The sequence below is a fragment of the Oncorhynchus kisutch genome, linkage group LG1, assembly GCF_002021735.2.
Source record: "Oncorhynchus kisutch isolate 150728-3 linkage group LG1, Okis_V2, whole genome shotgun sequence".
Classification (NCBI taxonomy): Eukaryota; Metazoa; Chordata; class Actinopteri; order Salmoniformes; family Salmonidae; genus Oncorhynchus; species Oncorhynchus kisutch.
The window spans coordinates 50323306-50346013 of record NC_034174.2 but is presented as its reverse complement, the minus strand read 5'-3'; the positions used below and the strand labels follow the sequence as shown (position 1 = coordinate 50346013).

Here is a 22708-nt window from a genome sequence, read left to right as displayed (position 1 = left end):
ATTTCACACCATAGCCTGCTTTATTAGCAATATAACTTTTCCTTCATTTTGATTTCGGCACAAATGAAAAAAATGTGGCACTGACTTGCCCATTGATTGATGTTTCAGCATTGTATACAGTGAGGGAAAAAAGTATTTGATCCCCTGCTGATTTTGTACGTTTGCCCACTGACAAAGAAATGATCAGTCTATAATTTTAATGGTAGGTGTATTTGAACAGTGAGAGACAGATTAACAAAAAAATCCAGAAAAACACATGTCAAAAATGTTATAAATTGATTTGCACATTAATGAGGTAAATAAGTATTTGACCCCCTCTCGATCAGAAAGATTTCTGGCTCCCAGGTGTCTTTTATACAGATAACGGGCTGAGATTAGGAGCACACATTTAACGGGAGTGCTCCTAATCTCAGTTTGTTACTTGTATAAAAGACACCTGTCCACAAAAAGCAATCAATCAGATTCCAAACTCTCCACCATGGCCAAGACCAAAGAGCTCTCCAAGGATGTCAGGGACAAGATTGTAGACCTACACAAGGCTGGAATGGGCTACAAGACCATGGTCAAGCATCTTTGTGAGAAGGTGACAACAGTTGGTGCGATTATTCGCAAATGTAAGAAACACAAAAGAACTGTCAATCATCCTCGGCCTGGGGCTCCATGCAAGATCTCACCTCGTGGAGTTGCAATGATCATGAGAACGGTGACAAATCTGCCCAGAACTACACAGGAGGATCTTGTCAATGATCTCAAGGCAGCTGGGACCATAGTCACCAAGAAAACAATTGGTAACACACTACGCCGTGAAGGACTGAAATCCTATAGTGCCTGCAAGGTCCCCCTGCTCAAGAAAGCACATATACATGCCCGTCTGAAGTTTGCAAATGAACATCTGAATGGACAACTGGGTGAAAGTGTTGTGGTCAGATGAGACCGAAATGGAGCTCTTTGGCATCAACTAAACTCGCCGTGTTTGGAGGAGGAATGCAGCAAATGACCTCAAGAACACCATCCCCACCGTCAAACATGGAGGTGGAAACATAATGCTTTGGGGGTGTTCTTCTGCTAAGGGGACAGGACAACTTCACCGCATCAAAAGGGACGATGGACGGTGCCATGTACCGTCAAATCTTGGGTGAGAATCTCCTTCCCTCGGCCAGGGCATTGAAAATGCGTCGTGGATGGGTATTCCAGCATGACAATGACCCAAAACACAAGGCCAAGGCAACAAAGGAGTGGCTCAAGAAGAAGCACATTAAGGTCCCGGAGTGGCCTAACCAGTCTCCAGACCTTAATCCCATAGAAAATCTGTAGGAGCTGAAGGTTTAAGTTAAGTCGAAACCTTAATGACTTGGAGAAGATCTGCAAAGAGGAGTGGGACAAAATCCCTCCTGAGATGTGTGCAAACCAGGTAGCCAACTACAAGAAACATCTGCCCTCTGATTGCCAACAAGGGTTTTGCCACCAAGTACTAAGTAATGTTTTGCAGAGGGGTCAAATACTTATTTCCCTCATTAAAATGCAAATCAATTTATAACATTTTTAACAATTTAAAACATGCGTTTTTCTGGATTTTTGTGTTGTTATTCTGTCTCTCACTGTTCAAATAAACCTACCATTAAAATTAGACGGATCATTTTTGTCAGTGGGCAAACAAAATCAGCAGGGGATCAAATACTTTTCCACCTCACTGTAAATTAAGAATTCGGTGTTCGTCTAGCCACGTGCGACATATGCATGCGCAGTTATCCACCGTCTTACTACGGATGAAGACTGAGCTGGAACGTGAAGCTAACTGAAGCTGGTAGAATTTAGAAAACCCTGAGTAGATCAAGCGGTCTTCATAATATAGGATGCCCCACAGAAATGTTCTGGTTAATATATTATTTTAAAAGCTAAACAGATGTGTTTTTCGTTTGTTGAATCAATTAGACAATGCCAATTTCAAACTTACAAAAAAAAAACAAGTTATCAAAATATTTAGTCAAGTTAGCTGTCCAAATTAGTCTTGCTTTGTCGTATACAAAAAAAAAGTGTAACAATGGTTTGAGAAATATTTCGAACAATTCCCTACATTCTGCATGACAATTACCTGTTCTACATAATTTATATCGTTTTAACTGTGGCACAATGCAAACTATGACATCTCTTTATTGTTGATTAATGACAATGGTGTATCGCAGTTACGCGGCCCACCACAAGGTCCGAGCAAAGCGCCACCCAACCGCTCAATATTATAAATAAGTCTATCAACAAATGTTGTGCCATGGGGCAGTTTTAAAGCTAATCTCATGCTGTTACACATTTTGCCATGAACCAGAGAAAATATGCCGTTTTAGAGTTCATGGATACATTGATAGACAACCTCAACTTTTCCCCCCACTAATATGTCTTAATTTACATTTGAACTATATATTTTGATAGACCAAAGTATCCCCAATCACACTGTGTAAAGGAAAAATCGAATTAATTTGTTTTCCATAAAAAGCATTTCATTTTAAACTGTTGTTGAACAATTGTAAAAAGGCCTTTGTTTAATTCTAGCATTTGGTTATTCAAATATGTAATACAAATCTCCAAACATATTATTTTGTTTTATAACACACTCCAGGGCTAATTTATTTAGCATTTTGGCATGTTTTTCTAGATTTAGAACATTAAACATTTATAAAGCAAACAATCCATCAGCACAGCAAATACTTAAATTGTTTAAGAGTATGTTGCAGAACAGGGATTAAAATACTTTTTCAGAATAAAAAGATGTTAAGGGGGTTAGAGTTCAGTGACAGAAGTTTTTGCCTCAAAACGTCTAAGTTAAATTAGAATTTGAATATCCCCAATATAAAAAAACATTCCCAGATCTTTCAGCACTCTGACAGAGAGTTCATGTTTTACAGAGTTGACAATTTGAAATTTTCTTTATTCAAGTTGTATATACAGAAGCAATGTTGTTTTTCCTCAGTTATTTTACGACTAAAACCTAATTAAATAGAATATGAATTTTGGTTAAAATATTACATCTTGGTGCCTTCTTTGCAAGGCAGTGGAAAACCTGCTTTTTGTGGTTCTGTGTTTGAAGGGGGGGGGGGGGTACAGAGATGAGTCAGTCACTATTACTACACAGAGTTGAGTGCATGCAACCTATGAGACTTGAGTAGATTTTTACTCCTGAATTTATTTAGGCTTGCCATAAAAGTGTTGAATTCTTAATTTGATGTATTTGTAATACAATTAGACATTATGGGGTTGTGTGTAGGCCAATTAATATCCATGATTACCTGTTTTTTGAATTTGACACTTTTTGGAGAGCTTCAAATTGGGATCCTTTGCTCAGTACAAGGGCATTTCCAGGCATACAGTGCTTTTGGAAAGTATTCAGACTTTCACTTTTTCCAATTTTTTTTAACTTATTCTAGAATGATTAAAATATTGTTTTTCCTCAATCTACAAACAATACACCATAATGACAAATCAAAAACAGGGGTTTAGAAATGTTTGCAAAAGTATTAAATAAAAAACAGTAATACATTATTTACATAAGTAGTCAGACCCTTTGCTGAAATTGAGTTCAGACGCATCCTGTTTCCATTGATCATCCTTGATGTTTCTACAACTTCATTGGAGTCCACCTTGGGTAAATTGAATTGATTGGACATGATTTGGAAAGGCACACACGTCTATATAAAAAAGGTCCCACAGTTGACAGTGCATCTCAGAGCAAAAACCAAGCCATGAGGTCAAAGGAAATGTCCATAGAGCTCCGAGACAGGATTGTGTCGAGGCACAGATCTGTGGAAGGGTACAAAAACATTTCTGCAGCCTTGAATGTCTCCAAAAACACAGTGACCTCCATCATTCTTAACTGGAAGAAGTTTGGAACCACCAAGACTCTTCCTAGAGCTGGCCGCCTGTCCAAACTGAGCAATCAGGAGAAGGGCCTTAGTCAGGGAGGTGACCAAGAACCCAATGGTCACTGACAGAGCTCCAGAGTTCCTCTATGTTGAGGGGAGAACCTTCCATTAGTACAACCATCTCTGCAACACTACACCAAATCAGGCCTTTATGGTAGAGTGGTCAGACGGAAGTCATTCCTCAGGAAAAGGCCCATTACAGCCCACTTGGAGTTTGCCAAAAGGCACCTAAAGACTCTCAGACCATGAGAAACAAGATTCTCTGGTCTGTTGAAACAAAGATTAGACTCTTTGGCTTGAATGCCAAGCGTCACATCTGGAGGAAACCTGGCACAATCCCTATGGTGAAGCGTGGACAATGCAGGAGTGGCTTGAGGACAAGTCTCTGCATGCCCTTAAGTGCCCCAGCCAGAGCCCTGACTTGAACCCGATCAAAAATCTCTGGAGAGACCTGAAAATAGCTGTGTAGCAACGCTCCCCATCCAACCTGACAGAGCTTGAGAGGATCTTTAGAGAATAGGCGAAACTCCCCAAATACAGGTGTGGAAAGCTTGTAGTGTCATACCCAAGAAGACTCGAGGGGGTAATCGCTGCCAAAAGGTGCTTCAACAAAAGTACAGAGTAAAGGGTCTGAATTATACAACCATTTGTAAATGTGTTTTTGCTTTGTCATTATGTGGTATTGTGTGTAGATTGATTTTGGGGGAAAACAACTTATCAATTTTAGAATAAGGCTGTAACGTAGTCAAGGGGTCTGAATACTTTCTGAATGCACTGTAGACCCAAAAATAGAATATAATTTATAGAAAATATTTTTGAAAATTCCAAAACAAAATTTCCCTGAAAGTAAATGTTAATCTCAAATAACAACTATATATAAAGTTTCCCTGCCAGACAAGGATTGTCCCGACTATCAAGAATCCCAAGCTAGTTTCCTGCTAGAAAATGTTGCAGTTTTAAAGCTAATTTCATGTAATAAAAAAAAACACCCCCAATGTACATGTCAACACAATTAAGTATTGAGTATTTAAGTATTTTAAGTATCAATTAAGTACATCCACCAGATGTACTGTAAATACATCTCCACATATGTACTGTCATGCATAGGCCCAATTAATCAATCACTTCAAAATGAGAAAATGTCATCTCAGAGTAATCCTTAAATCCTGTCTTGAGCAACAGCTGGACGAAATGTGTTTAACTTGATGGCATTTAATTGATGTCATTATTGCATCACTGTGTTGAAAAACAAACATCTGCACTGTGATAGGGGATAACGGTGACGAGATTTAGTTCGGTTCAGTGAGTCATTGTTGCCGTTGGCTGCCAAATTCTGTCAGGATTAAGACCCACCTAAAGATCCCTGTTGAATAAGTGATGTGCACGCATCTTCACAGCTTTGAGTTACATGGAAACTTATCAAAATATGGGAGAAATATTCATTTATCTGATTAAATTGGGAATTAGGATGCAGTTTATATGAAAACCTTCACACCACATCAACTCTGGTATAAGCAAAAGCTCAAATAACATTTTCAGAAAATGTATTATTCCAAGTAGTTAAGTTAAAAAGGCTCAAAGATTGCAAGTTAAGGTTTCCATTACACTGCGAAGACAATAATTAATTGTCATTCCTCATGGACAGTCAGTACGGGCCTTTTTCCAAAGGGATTAAACAAGTATTCTCCCCAAAGCCTATGCATACAACCTCAGAAATCAAACCCCTTTATGAATAAGAATTATAAAAGCTACTTCTCAAAAACACTACCATGGAAACACCTTCCCAATACATCAACAGATTAGTAGCATTGCATGCTAAAGTTAGCTATGTTACACTTGTAGTAGCATCCTTGGACATCACATTTCCCCATAGCAATGCTAGATTTTCATTGGGGGGCGCTTGTTTTGCGGGAGACACCTGGTTATTGGCCGGGTGGCCGGAGTTCGCACTCGAATTGCAATTTAGGAGCCCAGTGGCAAACGCCGAACACCCCACTCCAAACAGACGGGTCAAAAACAAAATTGCAGGTGGTGGAGAACTTCTGATAATTGATCAACAATGAGGAAAATGGCAGTGTCATGGTGCCGTCTGAAAAACTATTCTTCATATTTGGATCAGTCTGAATTTCTCCTGTCACGCTTTACTTAATGATGACATTCACAGCTCCTAGGCTCTACAGTACTCAAATACAACAGCACACTCCTCCTTTGCCGCTTTCGTGGTTCACCATGAGCTAGCTGTGCAAAACAGGCACACCCATTGAGAACCCTGTCATCGTTAGTGTTGGCTGGACCAATGAGGGTACTCTGTGACAATATATACAGTGCAATCGGGAAGTACTCAGAGCTAGATTTTCCCCCCACATTGTTAAATGAGTTTATTCTAAAATGTATTAAATTGCCCGCCCCCCCCCCCCCCCAATTGACATAAATATTCTGATCTTTTCCCAGTACTTTGTTGAAGCACCTTTGGCAGCGATTACAGCCTTGAAGTCTTCCTGGATATGACGCTACAAGTCAAGTCCATGCTCTGGCTGGGCTTCTCAAGGACATTGAGACTTGTCCTGAAGCCACTCCTGCGTTGTCTTGGCTGTGTGCTTAGGGTCGTTGTTCTGTTGGAAGGTGAACCTTCGCCCCAGTCTGATGTCCTGAGCAGCTTTTCATCAAGGATCTCTGTACTTTGCTCCGTTCATCTTTCGCTCCATCTTCACTAGCCTCCCAGTTGAAAAACATCCCCACAGCCACCACGCTTCACCGTAGGGATGGTTCCAGGTTTCCTCCAGACGTGACACTTGGCATTCAGGCAAAACAGTTCAATCTTGGTTTCATCAGACCAGAGAAACTTGTTTTTAGGTGCCTTTTGGCAAACTCCAAGAAGGCTGTCATGTGCCTTTTATTGAGTGGCTTTTGGCTGGCCACTAACATAAAGGCCTGATTGGTAGAGTGCTGCAGAGATGGTTGGCCTCATGGAAGGTTCTCCCATCTCCACAGAGGAACTCTGGAGCTCTGTCAAGAGTGACCATCAGGTTCTTGGTCACCTCTCTGGCCAAGGCTACTCAATTTGGCCAGGTAGCCTGCTCTAGGAAGTCTCGGTGATTCCAAATGTCTTCCATTTAAGAATGATGGAGGCCACTGTGTTCTTGGGGACCATCAATGCTGCAGATATTTTTTGGTACCCTTCCCCAGATCTGTTCCTTGAAACAATCCTGTCTGAGCTATATGGACAATTCCTTTGACCTCATGGCTTGGTTTTTGTTCTGACATGCACTGTCCACTGTGGGAGCTTTATATAGACAGGTGTGTGCCTTTCCAAATCATGTCCAATCATTAGAATTTTTCCACAGGTGAACTCTAAATCAAGTTGTATAAACATGAAGGATGATCAATGGAAACAGGATGCACCTGAGCTCAATTTCAAGTCTCACAGCAAAGGGTCTGAATACTTATGTAAATAAGGTATGGTTTTTATTTTTAATAAATACAAATACGCAAAGATTCCTAAAAACCTGTTTTTGAATTTTCATTGTGGGCTAGTGTAGATAGCTGAGGACTTTATTTATTTAATCAATTTTAGAATAAGGCTGCAACGTAACAAAATGTGGAAAAAGTGAAGGGGTCTGATTACTTTCCAAAGGCACTGTACCTTTATCCTTTTCTGTCAGTTAAATAAATACTGGCTTTTTTACTGCACACAAGGTCAGGTAGGTCAGCCTGGAAAGTCAGGATCCAGTAACAAACTTCTTCCTATTCCACTGGGGAGAGGGATGGAACCCAACGAATACCATAAACATAAGCAATCATTTTTACACCACTTTATTTATTTATTACAATTAATTTTAAATTAAATGCTCTTTTCTTGAGTGTCGACTACTCCCCTTACCTTTTCCATTTAAAACAAGTCCAGTATGTGACTACTCTTTTTAGAAACTGACAAGTCCTGTAGAGGGGGGGTAGGGAAGGGGTCTGGGATGGGTTTGAGTAAAGAACGAAGGAGTGATGACTTTCCCAGATGCCTCTACTCCAGGTGAGGAGATGTTCATATTTAATGTGATATTCTGGATTTCCTCTTCTTTCTCCCCTTCTGGTTTTATTCCACACCATTCTCTGCGTCATCTCCTTGCTCTCTGTCCATTAGCAGAGCAGCGTATTTACTGGCTGAGCTGAATTTCTGAAACAAAAAACAAAATAGAGCAGGAGAGATCCTAACATTGCTCACTTGGTCCCACTTTACAATAAAAGTTCTAAATACTTATGCATTTACATGGTACAGTGCAACTACAGGTAACGGATATAACAGTTGTCGTAACATGCTGACCACACCGCTCACGTCGCAAAATACATTTAAACATATGCTATTCAATTATTGCACCCATTGCTCGCGAGCACCAACAAGGGTCTGTGTTGCTAAATTGGAAGTCAGTTCTATTTGTGACGCTGAACGCTGTGCAAGTCCTGCCTCTCCCATCTCCTCATTGGTTTATAGAAGCAGATACCCACATGCCATCTCCTCATTGGTTATACCCACATGGGTGATTGAAAGATGAACCGAGTTCAGTCAGTCGTGGTAACTATGAAAGTTAGATGCCAATCGCAATATAAAGTACAAAGAAGAAAAAGCGTGGGAGGAGAGATGACTAGAAACTATTCTGTTGACCGTTTTATGCGTGGATTTATTGTCGGAGGAGAGGACCTTGTGCATTTCAGGTCAAATAAAAACTCAATGTTTATATCCCAGGACAAATTAGCTTGAAACAGTAAGCTAGCTAAATAGGACAAATTAGCTAGCTAAATTGCAATAAATGTTTAATGCTTTTCAACCTGTTCCCAAATTGATGTAATTGCTTCAGAGTTTGTTTTGATATTTCAACCTACGTTTCGTGATTGCATTTGGTGTGGGGGGGGGACAAAATCAATTTGCACACAATGGCGCGCGGACGGTTTGGGTACAGTCTTAAAACTATCACACTGTGCACCTAAACTGTAATTACACTGTACCTGCCTATGCATTATATGTATGCATAACTCTTTTGTATATAGATATTAGAAAACGTGTCAAAATGTGACCCATGTTTTTCCTGTTATATGACTTTGCAATAAAAGCCAAGACAGAAGAACAAAAAAGGAAACGGAGGAAAAAGGCTGGCGACGATGAGGGATACTGAAAGGGCGTTTACACGGGCAGTTTCAGTAGAGGACTGAAACCAATGTGAAGGGATAAATGCGGTAAAGGACTGAAGACTTTCAGTGGAAGATTGATTATTCAGAAACTGAAACCACCCCTGTATCATCCAAACTTTACATGGGAGGTGGGAATTGTGTGTGGGGGTTTGGGGAAAATACACTATGGGGTGTGTCAAGACCACTTTATGTGGCACCAGAACTCACAAGGGTGGGGGACTCTTCGTATTTCTTTGGCTCTGGTGCAGGTCTTGAGTCTCGGCCTCTTCTTTTAGACTTTCTACAAACAGAATAAAGACCAAGATAAACTTCACTGTCCAGCTAAGTCTTGTGGCGGGTCAGAGCCTGTGAGTGCACAAACTGGCACTAGCACAATGCTCAACAGTAGGACACCAAATAATTCCAATTGATCCAATATAATCCACTCATAAGTGGATATGCAGGAGAAAACTAATAATATTCACCCTCACAATCTCTTGAATAACCTATAAAGGCTGGTTAACGCTCCTGTTGGTGACTTAGACTTATGTCCTCAACATGACACATTTCTGTTTGAGGCCCAAACAAACAATCCTGATTTAACTACTCAACTAATAGTCAAGCTCAGGTGTGCTTGTGCGGGGCTAGAACACAAATGTTATAAGTTGGGGATAATGACCAACATCTCTGTGAAAACACCATGAGAACGTATGCAATCTTAACCAGTTCCATCCAGTTTAAAGAAGTGGACAAAAAAACTTTTCCACTTGCAACGACACATGCAAGAAAACACCCACATGAACGCACACCTCCAAGTCACAAACCTTTATTTCAGTGGGATGTTTTTTTCATGAGGAAAACCAAGGCGAAATCAGCCAGTACTATTACCAAAGATATTTTGGATCGCCAAGTTAGGCACCTTGCAAGCAAATACTAGAATACTAGTGAAATATTTCTAATCATATGTATTCTTTGCATGGCTAGCCAACAAGCTAGCAAGAATGCTGATTGTTGCTGGGAAGGTAACAAGTGAGCTAGCTGCTCTGAGTGGCGCAATGGTCTAAGCCACTGCCACGGGAGACCCATGGGACGGCGCACAATTGGGCCAGCATCGTCCGGGTTAGGCCGGCAGGGATGTCCTTGTTCCATCACGCACTAGCGACTCCTGTGGCGGCCCGGGCGCAGTGCACGCTGACAAGGGCGACAGGTATACTGTGTTTCCTCCGACACATTGGTGTGGCTGGTTTCCGGGTTAAGTGGGCATTGTGCCAAGAAGCAGTGCGGCTTGGTTGGGTTTCGGAGGACGCACGGCTCTCCACCTTCGCCTCTCCCGAGTCCTACCAATTGGATACCACAAAATTGGGGAGAGAAAAAAAAAGGGATAAAAAATTATAATAATCTCACTAATTAGTCAAAAGCACACAAGGTCCTGGAACAAAACTAGTTTGCTAGCTTGCGATCACAGTCAGCATTTTTACGTTTTCTTACATTTACACTGACATCGCTAACTACTGTTCTGGAGTGTAAGATGTATACAGTGCATAAAATGCGCTCACAGTTCATGGAGTCCCACACTGGAATTAGCTATCTAAACAAAGTCTAAAAGTGTGAATTTTACTCCCCACAACCATTCACTACAACCCTTACGCGGTTGTTATTTTATCATTAATATTTACATAATACAGTCATGGTAACTTAATGTTCAAAACTTCCAAATGATCATGTTGTGCTTTTGTACTGAAGGCAAGCTAGCCCTTGCTTCTTGTCTCATGCTGTGCAGTCACCTTTGGGAAAGCCATGAGTCGAGGAATAGGCGGTTGCATCCACATTCTCCTCACTGAGAACAGTATTGGGCCCTGGTGAAGGCACTTCCACTTAGCTAGCAAGCATTTGAGGACCTTTGTTTTGAAGGATAAGGGTAGCAATTGCATTTCTTTTAACTTTCTTCTTTCCCAACAACGGTTGACGCACCAACCACAAACCAACCTTTAGAGGTGCCCTGGCTGCAATACCCTGCCTATTCCACTAATGCCACTCGTTTTGGGCTGACCTGTCTTCCTCCCTTCGTCGGTCTCTGTTGGCCCCCTCTCCTCGGCCCCGCCCTGCGGCCCGCCCTCTCCCCCATGGGGGGCCCCCGGTCCAGATGCACACCGTCCACTTTATTCTCGTCTGGAAGGGAGAGCCCAAACAGTGAGGATTGAGGGAGGGGTTTGGGTGACGGGAACTCCACTAAAGGCTACAACAGAATTCCACACAGCCTACGGCCCAGGTTGCTTTCAAGATCATTACATTTGCGCAGTTATACAAAACATCTAGTGTCGATTGGGAGTGTCGACATCTAGTGTCGATTACTTTTGTAATCTTGAATACCACCTGGGCCTGGGGAACCCATTTTCCTCAATAGCCGCAGGGTCTGCTGTTTTTGCTGAATGACAACAGTCACCTGATTAAGAAACTAGAGCCATTAAATATTTACTGCTCTTAATTTCCCATGAGTTACTGTCATATTCATGACAAAATCTGTCAACAGCTTGATAACACCAGGGGTGTGTAATCAAATCAAATGTATTTATATAGCCCTTCGTACATCAGCTGATATCTCAAAGTGCTGTACAGAAACCCAGCCTAAAACCCCAAACAGCAAGCAATGCAGGTGTAGAAGCAAGGTGGCTAGGAAAAACTCCCTAGAAAGGCCAAAACCTAGGAAGAAACCTAGAGAGGAACCAGGCTATGTGGGGTGGCCAGTCCTCTTCTGGCTGTGCCGGGTGGAGATAACAGAACATGGCCAATATGTTCAAATGTTCATAAATGACCAGCATGGTCGTATAATAAGGCAGAACAGCTGAAACTGGAGCAGCAGCACGGTCAGGTGGACTGGGGACAGCAAGGAGTCATCATGTCAGGTAGTCCTGGGGCATGCTACTAGGGCTTAGGTCCTCCGAGAGAGAGAACAAACCAGAGAGAACACGTTTTATGGAAAAGAGTGTTATTTCTACTGGATTCAGGTCCTTTGGTGCCTTTTAAATAATCCCCTGAGAAAGTAGCAGACACTGCACCCGTACAGGACCAAGCGTTCCCCACTTTGCGTTACAACAGGGCTGCCCAGTTTTGTTCCTGCCGTCTCCTCTTTCCTGGGTTTTGTTTCAACTGACAATTTAGTAAATTAGAGTGATTCCCATTATTCAAAGTTACTTCCGTTGTCCCATCTCATCATCCATATTAATTTGAAATTAGTGTGTGAGTGAACTACTGGTGGGCGAGCTTCCACATTGCTTGTCGTCAAACCTCCAGACCAGCTAGCCAATGAAACAAGACAAGAGAACCAACAGGAGAGATTATCCAGGACCAGAATTGGGCAGTGCTACTCTTCAATTCATTTCAGTCAAGACGTGGCCTCCTCGTCCAAATCCACCCAATCGCTCCCATATCCTCTGCTTTAGCTAATCATTAAACGCTAGAAGGGTAGAAGAGCTAGAAGGGGAAACAATCACCAATTTATACGGAACAAAAAAATAAAACGCAACATGTAAAGTATTTCATGAGCTGAAATAAGATCCCAGAAATGTTCAATACGCACAAAAAGCTTATTGCGCTCAAATCTTGTGAACACATTTATTTACATCCCTGTTAGTGAGCATTTCTCTATTGCCAAGATAATCCATCGACCTGACAGGTGTGGCATATCAAGAAACTGATTAAACCGCATGGCAGCTAGCCTAGTGGTTGGAGCGTTGGACTAGTCAGAGAAAGGTTGCAAGATCGAATCCCCGAGCTGACATGGTACAAATCTGTCGTTCTGCCCCTGAACAAGGCAGTTAACTTCTTGGTGACAGGGGGGCAGTATTGAGAAGCTTGGATGAATAAGGTGCCCAGAGTAAACGGTTTGCTATTCTGTCCCAGATTCTAATATATGCATATGATTAGTATTGGATAGAAAAAACTCTGAAGTTTCTAAAACTGTTTGAATGATGTCTGAGTATAACAGAACTCATATGGCAGGCGAAAACCTGAGACAAATCCAACCAGGAAGTGGGAAATCTGAGGTTTGTAGTTTCATTTAAGTGATTGTCTATCCAATATGCTGTGTCTATGGGGCCAGATTGCACTTCCCAAGGCTTCCAGCAGATGTCAACAGTCTTTAGAAAGTTGTTTGAGGCTGGACTAGGCGGAGGCCAATCAGTTGTTTACTGAGCGGTCACGCGGGCGCACCATTCCTTCCATTTCCTCTGTAATGAATACGCTATTTTCCGGTTGGAATATTATTGAAGATTTATTATAAAAAGACCCTAAGGATTGATTGTAAACATCTTTTGACAGGTTTCTACAAACTGTAATGGAACTCTTGACTTCTCGTCTGGATTTTGCGCTCACGTATTGTGCCTTTGGAATAGTGAACTAAACGTGAACAAAACTGAGGTATTTGGACATAACCGAACATTTCTTGTGGAAGTCCTGGGAGTGCATTCTGACAAAGATCAGCAAAGGGAAGTGAAGATTTATAATGCTATTTATGACTTTTGCTGACTCCACAATTTGGCGGATAACTATGGCTTGCTTTTGTGGCTGAACGCTATTCTCAGATTATTGAATGTTGTGCTTTTGCCATAAAGCTTTTTTGAAATCTGACACCGCAGTTGCATTAAGAACAAGTTTCTTTAATTCTATGTAAAACATGTATCTTTCATCAAAGTTTATGATGAGTATTTCTGTTATTTGCAATTTCTCTGGATGTTTTGGAGGCATTTCTGAACATGGCGCCAATGTAAACTGAGGTTTTTGGATATAAATATGAACTTGATCGAACAAAACATACATGTATTGTGTAACATTGAGACCTGGGATTGTCATCTGATGAAGATCGTCAAAGGTTAGTGATTCATTTGATCTATATTTCTGCTTTTTGTGACACCTCTCTTTGGTTGGAAAATGGCTGAATGCTTTCTGTGACTAGTTTCTGACCTAACATAATGATATGTTCTGCTTTCGTCGAAAAGCCTTTTTCAAATTGGACACTGGTTGAATTAACGAGAAGTGTATCTTTAAAATGGTGTAAAATACTTGTATGGTTGAGGAATTTTAGTTTTGAGATTTCTGTTTTGAATTTGGTGCCCTGCAATTTCACTGGCTGTTTGTGAGGTGGGAAACTAGCGTCCCGAACAATCCCAGAGGAGGTTAACCCACTGTTCCTAGGCCGTGATTGAAAATAGGAATTTGTGACTTGCCTAGTTAAATAAAGGTGTGGATATAGATATATATATATATATATATATATAGAGAATTACACAAATATATAATTACACAGGTGCACCTTGTGTTGGGGACAATAAAATACCACTAAAATGTACTGTTTTGTCACACAACAGAATGCCACAGATGTTTCAAGTTGAGGGAGAGTGCAATTGTCATGCTGACTGCAGGAATGTACACCAGAGCTGTTACCGGAGAATTGAATGTTGCTTATGGTAGACAAATTCTCTTCCATTTGCAAGAATTTGTCAGTACGTCCAACCGGCCTCACCCACACCAGCCCAAGACTTCCACATGTGGCTTCTTTCACCTGACGGATCATCTGAGGAGAGGGATTTTGATTTGAAATATTACGTTCCCCATTAGCCGACGCCAATGGCGACAGCTAGTCTTACTGGGGTCTGAAGGGAACGTTGCTGAGGAGTATTTCTGTCTGTAATAAAGCCATTTTGTGGCTGGGTCTGGCTCCCAAGTAGTTGACTTAAGTGGGTGTGCCCTTCCTTATATGAACTGTAACTCAGAGAAAAGGTGCAATTGTTGCATGTATATAAATAAAAAAGCCTACACAGAGTGTAGGTGATATGCATATTGGCTACTTTAATGAGACTTAACATAACTATAGGCATGTTTGACAAATATAAAATCGGACAATTAACATAGCCATTTACTACATTTTGTTACAGCCTTATTCTAAAATGGATGAAAGTTTTTTTCCCCTCATCACTTCAAACAATAACCCATAATGACAAAGCATAAACAGGTTTTTGGAAATATTTGCAAATGTTTGCTTTGGCAGCAATTAAAGCCTCAAGTCTTCTTGGGTATGATGCTACAAGCTTGGCACAACTGTATTTGGGAAGTTACTCCCATTCTCCTCTGCAGATCCTCTCAAGCGCTGTCAGGTTAGATGGGGAGCATTGCTGCACAAATCTTCTCAGGTCTCTCCAGAGATGTTCGATCGGTCTTCAAGTCCGGGCTCTGACTGGGCCACTCAAGGTCATTGAGACTTGTCCCCAAGCCTCTCCTGCGTTGTCTTGGCTGTGTGCTTAGGATGGTTGTCCTGTTGGAAGGTTAATATTTGCCCCAGTCTGAGGTCCTGAGCAGGTTTTCATCAAGGATCTCTGTACTTTGCTCAGTTCATCTTTCCCTCAATTCTGACTAGTCTCCCAGTCCCTGCTGCTGAAAAACACACACAAAATGATGCTGCCACCATTATGCTTCACCGTAGGGATGGTGCCAGGTTTCCAGACGCTTGGCATTCGGGCCAAAGAGCTCAATCTTGGTTTCATCAGACCAGAGAATCTTGTTTCTCATAGTTAGATTCCTTCAGGAAAACTCTAAGCGGGCTATCATGTGCTTTTTACTGAGGAATGGCTTCCATCTGGCCACTCTACTATAAAGACCTGATTGGAGAGATGGTTGTCCTTCTGGAATGTTCTCCCATCTCCACAGAGGAACTCTGGAGCGTGCCCCGATTGCTAAGCTTAGCCAGGCGGCCAGCTCAAGGAAGTCTTGATGGTTCCAAACTTCTTTGGAAGTTTGTCTGAGCTCTACAGACAATTCCCTTGACCTTATAGCTTGGTTTTTGCTCTGACAGGCAATGCTTATGTAAATAAGATGTTTTCTATTTTTAATACATTTGCAAAAATGTTTACACCTGTTTTCGCTTCATCATTATTGGGTGTTGTGTAGATGGAGGAAAAACATGTATTCAATCCATTTTAGAATAAGACTGACATAACAAAATGTGGAAAAAAGTGAAGGGGTCTGAATACTTTCCGAATGCACCGTATAACGCACATTTCTATGAGAATTTTGTTGGATCACCCAAAAAGTTACATATTCCAGCTTTAATTTTTTTAAACCTGGAGGTTTATGTAATTTTTATTAAGCATGTCTTAGCTTGGTTCAATCAAAGTAGCCTAGCCTAAGCAAAACAACCACAGAAATATTGAGGGAATTATTTAACACTTACTATGACATTGTAACGAGCATTTCTCGCATGTTCTATCAGTTTTCAAAAATCAACGTTTATTTGTCCAGCAGCCAAAGGCATAATCCTAAACTGTGTTTGAATACTCATACTAACCGCGCTAACCGTACTATTTGTGACGTGAATTGAGTATATAGTATGCTTATTGGTCATAGTGTGGATATAGTTAGTATGCCATAAGTTCCCAGATGTCGTACAAAATTTCCCCCAAAAATGAATTATACATGTAGTGGACACTATTTCCGTGCTTTTAGGGTCCACAATGCAATTCTACAGAAAATGGGCATGGCTTCAAAACGTTTTCAGATTTGAAGAAAATGGTGGAAAATATGCAGCTGAAGTCTGACGAGATCGAATACAAATTAATTGCATTAATTATGACAAATGTTAAGAAAATGTTGAGCAATGTAATTAAGTTATGACATCAAATAAGTTACATGTTATGTTGGCTGACAATTTGTTCGCTACGCTATCCTTACGAACCGTATAGAATTACAGCAGTATGTACCGTTAGCTAGTTTGTATGTTAGCTAGTTCCCTAACGTTAGTTGGCTACTAATACATTGAACTTGCTAGGCAGTATATTAACTAACCCAACGTTTATTGACTTAATTATTCACAGCTAAGTGGTATAGTCGTCCTGCTTGTTAATGGATATTGTTCATTTTGGCAATCCACTCCGATTTCAGAGCACTCTCGCGCAGAATACCTGATGAATTTACCAATACTCAACACCCATTGAATACAGCCGGTGTCAGTAAAAGTTGGACTTTTTAATTTAAAAAAAATGCAATTGTTGCCAGCAGCACAGTTAGTCACCTACGATCTGTATAACATGAACACAGCCTAATCAGCTCTGCTAGGGCGAGTGAAACTGTCAGTGAGGTGCTCTCATTTGTGTCTGGAAGTAGCTAGCTAACGTTAGACAGTTCGCTTGGGTGCTTTACTGCCGTTGAATGCTTTACTCCAAAGCGTCCAGTGTGAACACCCCAAGAGCAAATCACTGAATTTACAGACAGACAATCTGACAACGCTCTGGATTTACGAACGCCCAGAGCACACTCCGGCACTCCAGATTGAATTTATGAACACACCCAAAATCGTAACATTTTTAGCTTTTCATTTGTTATGCTAACAAGCTAGCAAGAGCTTGCAGAGCAAAAGCATCCATTTCCAGTAGACAGGCGAAGCACTAGTACACAACTGAAAAGATACTGTTTATTTACAGTATACTAAAATGTACTAATAGTATATAGTATTTAGTATATACTCATTAAGTATGCAGTATGTTAGTAAGGGTATTCGAACACAGCTCGTCATTGTCGCAATGCATGCTAGTTGATGCATCTTTAGATCTCCCTTCTAATTTCTAACAGGTATTTTCATCTGTCACCTGAAACCGCTAGGGCATGCGGTGGGCTTTTGATTAGTGTTTTCCCATTAATAGCATTTTGGAACATTCGTGCATAGCCTAAAGCCATGTGCGTATTGTTGAGCTTATAATATGAAGAAATAAAACAAATTTTAGTGTTACATCAGCCTCATTGCTTTTTAAATGTTTTAATGTGCTCCCAGAACTGTCCCAGAGAGTTATGAACCGTAGACATTTATAGAGACCACCTTAATTCTGAGCCATGGAAGGAATTATTTTATAAAGACAAAAAGATCTGGTTGTGCTTATGTTACAATATTTTATAGGCCACCAAGGCTACGTTTTAATTAAGTAGTCCAATTCTGGACTCAAAAGATCAATTGGTGGTAAAAATATCAGAATTGGGCTGCCTGTGTAAACGCAACCCATGAGTGGCGAACCATTGCCTGGCTACCCAGACTCCTTGCTCTGGCTAAACGCTAAACCCATGGACGTTTGTTTCTTCTCCTCAATGAGTCTAGATCTGAGAACATCCCCGACCAGTCACCGAATGTTAACATATTCGTGGCTGTCTGATTGGTCCAGTAACCAATGGGTTGGGCCAGACCCAGAACACACTTGGGCAAAGCGGCGGTTTGAAAATCGGCTTTGATACTCTGATTGGTTAGAGCAGATCCAATAGCTGACGCCCCTCGTTAGCGTCACCAGAAACAGCTTCAATGATGGCAGTCTCAGACCAAAGTATGTATCGAACGACAGAGCAGCAGAATAATTTAATGTACGTTGTCAGGCTATGCCAACCATTCTCCAGGAGAGCCTTAGAGGCAGTGTTGTATTTTGAGACAGGCTTGAATATGCAAAGAAGCCAATAGGTAGAGTGTAGCCTACATTTTTGTCTGATTCTGTGTTAAATCTTATTGTTGTTGAAACAAGTGACTAGGGCTTTTGGACAATAAAAAAATATCTATATATAATAATTCCTACTTGTCCAAAGGACAAGTGCATATAAAGTCAATGTCAAGTCCTGGTGACGTTGTAAAATATAATTATCCAGCAGTGATTGAACGGTGAGGGGGTGAATAGAACCCAAAAGTGTCACACTCAGAATCTCTTAGAGTAGGACCGAAAGGCCTAGTCGGTCCCCTCTGGGATTAGATTAGGACAAAGTCTCCATTACTCCTTTGAAAGGAACTTCTAATACAACACACAAGCACAAGGTCTTCGCGGTCTCCGAGAGTCTTACCCTTATTCGATCCTCTTTCATTTGTAGAACTCAAGCTGAAAAGAGATGGGACATTCAGACATTTAACTAACTAGCTTGCAACAAAACAATTCTAAACTACTCTTAGCCACACCTCTAGCAATCCCGTATCCGGAAGCGTAATCATAGGAAAAGTTGCGTTATGGTAATGCGCTTGAGGCTATTCATGAAAATCGCAAATGAAATGAAATAAATATATTAACACTGTCATCTCAGATTTTCAAAATATGCGTTACAGCCAACGCTAGACAAGCATTTGTGTAAGTTTATCATGGCATAATGCTATGCTAGGCTCTGCTGGCAGCAGGCAACATTTTCACAAAAATAAGAAATGCAACCAAATTAAATCATTTACCTTTGAAGAACTTCAGATGCTTTCACTCAGGAGACTCCAAGTTAGATAGCAAATGTTCTTTTTCCAAAAATAATATTTTTGTAGGCGAAAAAGGTCCCGTTTGTTCATCAGTTTTGGCTGAGAAATCGACCGAAAAATACTTCAACTATAACGCCAAACTTTTTTCTAAATCTGCTCCATAATATCGACAGAAACACGGCAAACGTTGTTTAGGATCCATCCTCAAGGTGTTTTTAACATATGTATTCAATAATATATCCGTCGAGGCAGTTGGTTTCTCATAAGAAGCGATTGGAAAAATGGCTACCTCAGTATTTTATGCAAGGTTTTCTGCGGGAGACAACATGTGACCACATGCCATATATGGTCCCTTACAGCCATTGTTCAAGGGAAATGCCTAAAAAGACGTCACAATGCTGTAGACACCTTGGGGAATGCATGGAAAACAGAAGGTCATTCGTAGCTCATTCACAGCCATATAAGGAGTCATTGGCATGAGGCGGTTTCAAAAAATGTGGCACTTCCTGATTGGATTTTTATCTGGGTTTCGCCTGTAACATCAATTCTGTGGCACTCACAGACAATATCTTTGCAGTTTTGGAAACGTCATAGTTTTCTTTCCAAAGCTGTCAATTATATGCATAGTCGCATAGTGTTTAAAACGGGAACGTTTTTCATCCAAAAATTTAAATAGCACCCCCTATATCGAAGAGGTTAAAATAGACAGGCTTTTGGTAATGGATGTGACATCAATACGAGACATAATTGGCAACTTCATTATCTAGAGATGCTATACAATATAGAAAACGTATAAGAACATGTTCTGACCTCAGTTTGGGAGGTGCCGTGTCACTGGTAGAGATAGGGGCGCATCCCTCGCTGGACCCGGTACTCAATGCAGGCCGCTTGGCCCAGACATTATCCTTAGGTGGCGGTGCAGGCATCACCTTGAGGGGCTCCTTGGATGAGAAGGTGGAAGAGTTGGCAGAAGAGGGGCGAGCCACAGGAGAGGGAGGGTCGTCCTCCTTACCGCTGAATACTTCATTCTCCACTGAGCGCTCGCTCTCTCTGCGCCGTGAGGCTGTGGTAAAGATGGGATGCTGTGATTTTAGTTTGGTGAAGAGACATGCAAAGCAAGACCATACACAGTATTCAAATACAGTTGAAGTTTACATGCACTTAGGTTAGAGTCATTTCAACCACTCCACAAATTTCTTGTTAAACTATAGTTTTGGCAAGTCGGTTAGGACTTTGTGCATGACAAGTAATTTTTCCAACAATTGTTTACAGACAGATTTCACTTATAAAACTCACTGTATCACAATTCCAGTGGGTTAGAAGTTTACATACACTAAGTTGACTGTGCCTTTAAACAGCTTTTATAAGCTTCTGATAGGCTAATTGACATCATTTGAGTCAATTGGAGGTGTACCTGTGGATTTCAAGGCCTTACCTTCAAACTCAGTGCCTCTTTGCTTGACATCATGGGAAAATGAAAAGAAATCAGCCAAGACCTCAGAAAACAAATTGTAGACCCCTATAAGTCTGGTTCATCCTTGGGAGCAATTTCCAAACGCCTGAAGGTACCACGTTAATCTGTATAAACAATAGTACGCAACACTATGGGACCACGCAGTCATACACTGTTCAGGAAGGAAAAGCGTTCAGTCTCCTAGAGATGAACGTGCTTCGGTGCAAAAAGTGCAAATCAATGCCAGAACAGCAGCAAAGGCCTTTGAAGAAGCTGGAGTTAAGATACTTTTGTATCTATATCGACTGTAAAACGAGCCCTATATCGACATAACCTGAAAGGCCGCTTAGCAAGAAAGAAGCCACTGATCCTAAACCGCCATAAAAAAGCTAGACTACGGGTTGCAACTGCACACAGGGACAAAGATGGTACTTTTCCTCTGGTCTGATGAAACTAAAATAGATCCATTTGGCCATAATGACCATCGTTATGTTTGTAGGAAAAAGGGGGTGGCTTGCAAGCTGAAGAACACCATTCCAACCGTGAAGCACGGGGGTGGCAGCATCATGTTGTGGGGGTGCTTTGCTGCAGGAGGGACTGGTGCACTTCAAAATAGATGGCATCATGAGGTAAATTATGTGGATATATTGAAGCAACATCTCATGACATCAGTCAGGAAGTTAAAGCTTGGTCGCAAATGGGTCTTCCAAATGAACAATGACCCCAAGCATACTTCCAAAGTTGTGGCAAAATGGCTTAAGGACAACAAAGTCAAGGTATTGCAGTGGCCATCACAAAGCCCTGACTTCAATCCCATAGAACATTTGTGGGCAGAACTGAAAAAGCGTGTGCGAGCAAGGAGGCCTACAGTTACCCGATTCAGTTACACCAGCTCTGTCAGGAGGAAATGGGCCAGAATTCCCCAACTTATTGTGGGAAGCATGTGGAAAGGCTACCCAAAATGTTTGACCCAAGTTAAAAACAATTTAATTTGCTACCAAATACTTGTGTACGTAAACTTCTGACCCACTGGGAATATGATGAAAGAAATAAAAGCTCAAATAAATCATTTTCTCTACAATTATTCTGACATTTCCCATTGTTAAAATAAAAGTGGTGATCTAACAAACCTAAGACAGGGAATTTTTACTAGGATTAAATGTTAGGAATTATGAGAAACTGAGTTTAAATGCATTTGGCTAAGGTGTATGTAAACTTCTGACTTCAACTGTATGTGTATACACAGTATGCATATTATTGGGTATACACACTCACAGTACACACATCATATACACACACACACAACCATTCAAAAGTTTGGGTTCACTTAGAAATGTTTTTGTTTTTGAAAGGAAAACACATTTTTTCATCCATTAAAATAACATCAAATTGCTCAGAAATACAGTGTAGACATTGTTATTGTAGCTGGAAACGGCAGATTTTTTAATGGAATATCAACATTTGTGTACAGAGGCCCATTATCAGCAACCATCACTCCTGTGTTCCAATGGCACATTGTGTTAGCTAATCCAAGTTGATCATTTTAAAAAGGCTAATTGATCATTACAAAGCCCTTTTGCAATTATGTTAGCACAGCTGAAAAATCTGTTGTTGTAATAAAGCAACAAAACTGGTCTTCTTTAGAATAGTTGAGTATCTGGAGCATCAGCATGTGTGGGTTTGATTACAGGCTCAAAATGGCCAGAAACAAATACCTTTCTTCTGAAACTCATCAGTCTATCCTTGTTCTGAGAAATGAAGGGTATTCCAAGCGAGAAATTGCCAATAAACATAAGATCTCGTACAACGCTGTGTACTACTCCCTTCACAGTGCAAACTGGCTCTTATTGAGACATTTGGAACACAAATCATAACATTTAAAACTATATAAATATAATATATACAAAAATAACCAAAATATCAAAAAGTAGTAACAAAGCC

The 22708-nt window shown here is 40.9% G+C and overlaps 1 protein-coding gene across 11 annotated transcripts in view; it reads right to left on the bottom strand.

Moving 5' to 3' along the window:
• Nucleotides 1-2877: 2877 nt before the first annotated feature.
• LOC109891798 (eukaryotic translation initiation factor 4B) overlaps nt 2878-22708 on the bottom strand; it is a 51452-nt gene continuing 31621 nt past the window's right edge. For 4 of the 11 annotated variants that reach the window (XM_020484301.2, XM_031826519.1, XM_020484313.2 and 1 more), the window contains exons 11-13: nt 20125-20377; nt 9297-9369; nt 7709-8079 (exon numbers count right to left, since the gene is read on the bottom strand). In XM_020484301.2, the coding sequence (XP_020339890.1) occupies nt 7999-8079; nt 9297-9369; nt 20125-20377 (407 nt within the window). In that variant the 3' untranslated portion in view covers nt 7709-7998. Of the gene's footprint in view, nt 8080-9296; nt 9370-18923; nt 20378-22708 lie in introns of all 11 variants that reach the window. The other 7 variants (XM_020484307.2, XM_031826527.1, XM_031826535.1 and 4 more) reach the window with 5 other exon arrangements.